Here is a 6000-nt window from a genome sequence, read left to right on the forward strand (position 1 = left end):
TTTTGCCACTGAGATGTTACGGGCGTGGGAGCAAATGGAAGAACAAGAAGGATTGGTGAATGAAACTTGGTGCAGGATAAAGTACAATGAGCAGAGCTCTGGATGAGCTGAAGTTTAAGCAGGATAAAGAATGGGAGGCTAGGCAGGAATGCTATGGTGCAATCACTTCTGGAGGTGATAAAGACATGGATGAAGGATTTAGCAGCTGAGCTGAGGCAGGTAATATTTTTGAGGTGAGATTTGTGAAGGAGAGGATAATGATAATAATAATAATCAAAAGCTCAGTTTGGGGTTGAATACAACAGTGTGCAAACAGTCGGAATCAGCCTGAAAACAGTGGCCAGAGAGAGGAACATAATCAGTGATGAGGATATGGAGGTTGTGACATGGGCTGAAGATAACAACGTTAGTATTCTCATTGTCAAGTTGCAAAAATGATGGCTCATCTAAAACCAGATATTAAGGCAAGCATTCTGACAACAGAGAGGCAGTAAAGAGGTTGAAAGAAATTGTGGTCAGCTTAAACTTGTGGAAAATGATCCTTCGTCTGGGATGGAGGATGAAAAGTTGGGAGGAGAACAAATTGGCAGTCGTGGGAGGTTCAGGAAGATAAGACTAGAGGTGCAGAATGTTACTGAGCTGAAAGTAGAGAGTCTTGATGATGGATTGGATGTCATCTTAGACGTTTAATAAACACCAAGTCTCACAATTTTTGTGTCAGCCCAGGTTGGTGGCCAGGGACAGCGGGAAGAGTTTGTTGTGGGGACAGAATGGATTCCATCGTTCAGTTGGAGGCAGCTTTGACTCAAGCATCTTGGTTTCAGACATTGGGTTTCGGGCAGTAGTGGAAAGGCAAAGCTGGCACACATTTAAAAACTGACCCCATGTCTGTGCTGTCACCGAGAGACACTAGGCAGATGAGGAAGAAGTGGGGAGCGCCAATAGATCCTTAGGGAATTCCCGAGATGATGGCGATTGAGTCGAAAAGTAGTTTTGGCTGGAGATGTGCTAACTGCATTTAAACAGAAAGGCATAAAACCTCAAGGGGATAGTCTGAGCTACACAATGGAAGAGAGGCAACGAATGGTGATGGTGTGGTCAAATCAAATTCTGTGCAGAGGTTAACAGAACAAGGTGGAATCATGCTTTGTAACTTTGATCACAAAGATCTCGGTGTTGTAACCTGGGTAGAAGTCAGACTGCATGGGTTTCAACAGGGAGGTCAGGAGAAGCAGGCTCAAAAGTTGGGGAGCAACAACATATCAGAGGACCTTTGAGAGAAGAAGGGTTAAAGATGGTTCAGTGGTCAGAAAATATATTTTGGAGATCACGATTCTATAGTCCCTGGTGGTGATTTTATGATCAAAATATATTTAGGCATGAAACTGTTGGCAGCAAATTTTATTGCTCAATAACAGCAAGATATCTTTATAAAGTAAACAAGGGTGACTGGTGTCCTGTGCCAGATTGATAGTGTTCAACAATTACAACCCCTTTAATGAATGAAGATTCGAAGGCACTTGACTGGAGTGTAATCAGCCAAAAACTGACACAGCCATAGAAAGTGACATTAGGGCGACTAAGGAAACACACAGTCAAAGTGGTAGGTTTTAAGCAGTATCTTAAATAGTAGAGGGATGGAGAGAAGAAGTTTGTGAATGGGAGCTTAGGGTTTAGATGGCCAATGTTGAAGCATAGGGAGTGGAAGATGCACAAAAGATCAGAGTTGGTGGATTATAGAGATCTCAGGGGGCTGGAGGAGATGACAGAGATTTGGGACCTTGCTGAACTAGCAGTTATTGTTGGCCAACGAGTACGGAGATGCTGAGTGAAGAGGATTTGGTGCGAGTTAAGTGAAGGGCAGAAAATCTTTGAGGGTGGAAGATAACAGGCTGGTCAGATCACTGGAGTTGTCGTGTCTGGAGGTAACATTAGCACGGAAGAGGGTTTCAACAGCAGATGGGCTCAGGCAGGAGTTGAGATAGGCAATATGGAGAATATTGGTAAATATCATTCTTGGCAATGGAAAGGTTGGAATATCAGCTCAGAGACAAACAGGTCAGTGAATTTGCAACTAGCCTGGCTCAGCTTCAGACGATGTACTAGAAGATCTTTCTTCAAAAAGTGAGGAATTTAATAAACCCTTTTTAGTGCCTTTGTGGAGCCCAATTCCATTCCAGTTAAAATTTTCTACACATGTATCTCTAAAGAAAACTTTGGAAAGTAAGTTACATGATTATTCCAGTTGCAGAGCTTCTTAAAATATCCTGGAAACCACAGAGCCTCCTGACATAATGCAGCACAAACTGCTTCACATTAGTCCAGTTTAGAATACAAAGATCATTGCTGAACTAATTATATACTGTATGGCTTTGTTAAGTTGTTGATTAGAGCATTACTTAGGCATAAGACAATTTATAGCCTTGTAGGCTATGGTTCAGTGGTAGTGCTCGCCTCTTAGTCACAAGGATCTGGGTCTAAGTCGCACTCCAGGATGCAAGCACAAAAATTCAAGGCTGACACTCCAGAGCAATACGGAGGGAGGGCTGCACTGATGAAGGTGTTGCCTTTTAAACTGAGGGCCCATTTGCCCTCTCAGATCCTGTGGCACTACTTCAAAGAAAAGCAGTGCAGTTATCTCCAGTGTCCTCTGGCCAATATTTATCCGTCAATCACCATCACAAAAACAGATTATCTGGTCATTATCACGTTCCTGTTCATGGGAGCTTGCTTTGCACAAATTGGTTGCCGGGTTTGCTACATAGCGACAGTGATCATACTTCAAAAGTATTTCGCTGGCTGTTGAGCGCTTTGAGGGGTCTGGCGGTTCTGAAAGGTGCTATATAAATGCAAATCTCTCCTTTTTTTAAATCAAACTTGTTAATCAATCACAAAACAGTAAAAACAATGGGAGTGTTTTAGTCAACTGAGCAGTTTGGCCACAAAATCCATTACCCCACATCTTTGGTACATCCATGCTTCAGCCCTCACAGTAAAGCAGTGGGGATTTGCAATGTAAACACAGAGAGTCAATATACAAGTGGCTCTCTCCTGCAATTCAAACTATCAAAGTACCAACTTTAATAAGGCTTACCTCATTCGACCTATTAGCCAATTCAAAGCCTACTGTGCAACAATTCAAAATATTAAAGCTTAAAATTTATAACCAAGTGACCTTGGCAGAAGGGCGATTTCACTACACAAGAAATAGAAACATAGAAGATAGGAGCAGGAGGAGGCCATTTGGCCCTTCGAGCCTGCTCTGCCATTCATTGTGATCATGGTTGATCATCCAACTCAATAGCCTAATCCAGTTTTTTCCCCATAACCTTTGATCCCATTTGCTCCAAGTGCTATATCCAGCTCCCTCTTGAATGCACATTTCCCTCTTCCTAAATCATATTTTGGATCATGTTACCTTTTGTCACTAGTCAGCTAAGTTCGCTTCACAAAAACAGATCTCTTTGGAGCTCGAGTCGATTTTAGGGTGATATTTGCATTTACACTGATTCTTCAACGTACAAAATCCCCTGATCCGCTTCCAGAGGAGAAAATGGTGAGTGAACGGTAATAGAATCGGGGAAGAGATCCGACACCAAGTTGAAAGGTGTTGAGAATGAGGATAGGGAAAGTAGTGTAAAAGGGTTTAGGAGAGAGTGTTCAAGGATGTCGAGCTATAACAATGGGAACAAAAACAGAAAATGCTGGAAAATCTCAGCAGGTCTGACAGCATCAAGGGGAGGAGAATAAAGCCAACATTTTGAGTCTGGATGACATTGGAAAGTTGTGTTACTGAAGGTGGATATGTAGCAGAGGCCAAAGTTGGAATAATCAGTAGGGGTACAGGGCTACAGAGGGTTGCAAAGATACAGTGAGGAGCTTTATCAATTAGGACAAGGCTTTTGAATTTGATGCTTGGTTGCTGACAAAACCACGAGGTCAACAAGGATGTAGATGATAGAGAAACAGGATTAGTATAGGGTGAGGTGTGGGCAGTGGCTGAAGCCCCAGACACATGGCTCAAGTACTAGAATCCATATGATCAAACAGTCAACCCTTGGTTACTTGACACTGTTGGTTGACCAGCCAACCTGCCTCATTACTGGGAGCTGAAGACCTGTCACCAACCTGTGATTCTGCCCATCTGATTTTAGATAAACTAGCTAAATTAGAGTGGAATGAGTCAAGAGACCCACCAGAAAGCCTATCAATACCCTGTGCCGACAATGGGCAGGTCTAGCTGCTTTATGCTACAACAGTATCCTGTTTACCTTTTGTGGTCCCTGAACCTTAGCTGACACCAAACAACACCTGAAGTCGATTGCTTGTTTTTTGCGTTAGGCAGGGTATATGCTCCGACAGAACATGTGTGCAAAACCAGACTGAGTGAAGAAGAGATTACTTGTGTGCATCTTTCAGTCACTGGGTTTGGAGTTCTGCAGCTAACCACATCCTCTACAAACATTTTGTTTAAGATCTGTCCTCGGCCACCCACCCAGCCTACCATACCCCAACCAACCCCCATCCACCTACCGACCATTCCCCCCCTCACCTACCTACCATCCCCAACCCACCCACCACCACCCCCCCATCTACCCAACCTTCCACTTTAATCTATATTGTGCAGTTGGGATGTTTTTGAGAGTGGCAGGATAACACTCAGAAAGACTCCATTGTGCTGTGTGAATCCTGAACCTCCCGATGGAACGGGGAGACAAAGTGCCGGCGTTCTAGAACGCCGAGACAAGTGCCGACATTCTAGAACGCGGAGGCAAGTGCCGGCGTTCTAGAACGCGGAGACAAGTGCCGGCATTCTAGAACGCTGAGACAAGAGCCGGCGTTCTGGAACGCGGTGTATCCTTTTACACTGCTGACAAATTCGCTACAAAATATTCATTCACTCCTGCAGCCCCCAGGCTGAGGAATTAGACTTTAGAGCAAATTACAGCGAAGGCGGTGACTGGAATGTGTTTGTGTGTGTTGGGGGATCATTAGGACTGCCTTCAAAAGGTGCATTTTGCTGATTGTGCAGCACAAATCCCTATTCTGACAGAGTCATGGAGATATGGAGCTTTTCTCCTGGAACCCCAATAGTTACACTTCATGTTGGGAAGGTGGCAGCCGAAGCTGTGCCTTCCTTCACCCACCAACATCGCCCCCAGTTCCTGCGGGATTACCTCCAACTTGCCATAAGCAAGTCCAATAAAAAAAGACCCTTTCACAGGGTAACCCAGCGACTCAACCCCTTCAAAACCTCTTTCCAAATCGGCCAGTGCAGCCTCAGGCCCGGCTGTGGGAGCCGGGGATCAGCGGCTCAGGCCCGGGGGGGAATCAGCTGTGAGTCTGGCCTGCCGACCTGATCGAGGCGGAGAAGCCGGCTCCCCGGTTAGCAGAGGAAACGGTCATGGATAGCTCGACCCTTCCGCCCGGTTTATTCTGTCCCCGCCCGTGTGTTGCTCTTACCCTCGGCTGCGTGCTTGTCCGCCTTGTGCTTCTTGTGTTTCCTGCCCATTGTGTGCGCCTGTGACACGGACAATGGAGGCAGCGACAGCCCCCAGGCAGGGCAGGCAGGCTGTCATCCGGCAGGAGGAGCAAGCAAACACCGACACATCGATCGACAGGATCCAGAGTCAAACACACATCGATCATATCATATCTCCTCGCCCTCAACATAAACACAGCTGCCCAAATGCTCTTGGCAGAATGGAGAGCCAAAGGAGGTTAAAATCACAATTGTCGGTGTCTCAATAACATAAATAAAGAGGGATGGCTAAAGAAGAATTGTTATTCCCAATAAGCAGCATGGTAGAGAAAACCTTTATGATCAAAATCTCTGCCATAAACCCACTTCATCCACAAGACTGACCCAGGGAAAAGAACACAGACAGCTGGAAATTAGTGTTGCAGCAACAGACTTAACCCCTTTAAAGTTGGTATTCAAAATCATGGTCTAGTAACCCCGCATGCCCAAATTAGCACAGAGTTGCTACCCCACTGAAG

The 6000-nt window shown here is 45.2% G+C and overlaps 1 protein-coding gene across 2 annotated transcripts in view; it reads right to left on the reverse strand.

Annotated features, from left to right (window-relative positions):
* brd7 (bromodomain containing 7) overlaps window positions 1-5609 on the reverse strand; it is a 41317-nt gene extending 35708 nt beyond the window's left edge. Inside the window, exon 1 of one of the 2 annotated variants that reach the window (XM_078210865.1) lies at window positions 5464-5609. In XM_078210865.1, coding sequence (XP_078066991.1) covers window positions 5464-5512 — 49 coding nt within the window. In that variant the 5' untranslated portion in view covers window positions 5513-5609. The remainder of the gene's footprint in view (window positions 1-5463) is intronic. The other variant, XM_078210866.1, reaches the window with a different exon arrangement.
* Window positions 5610-6000: the final 391 nt, after the last annotated feature.

The sequence above is a fragment of the Mustelus asterias genome, chromosome 4 (genome assembly GCF_964213995.1).
Source record: "Mustelus asterias chromosome 4, sMusAst1.hap1.1, whole genome shotgun sequence".
In the NCBI taxonomy this organism is placed as follows: Eukaryota; Metazoa; Chordata; class Chondrichthyes; order Carcharhiniformes; family Triakidae; genus Mustelus; species Mustelus asterias.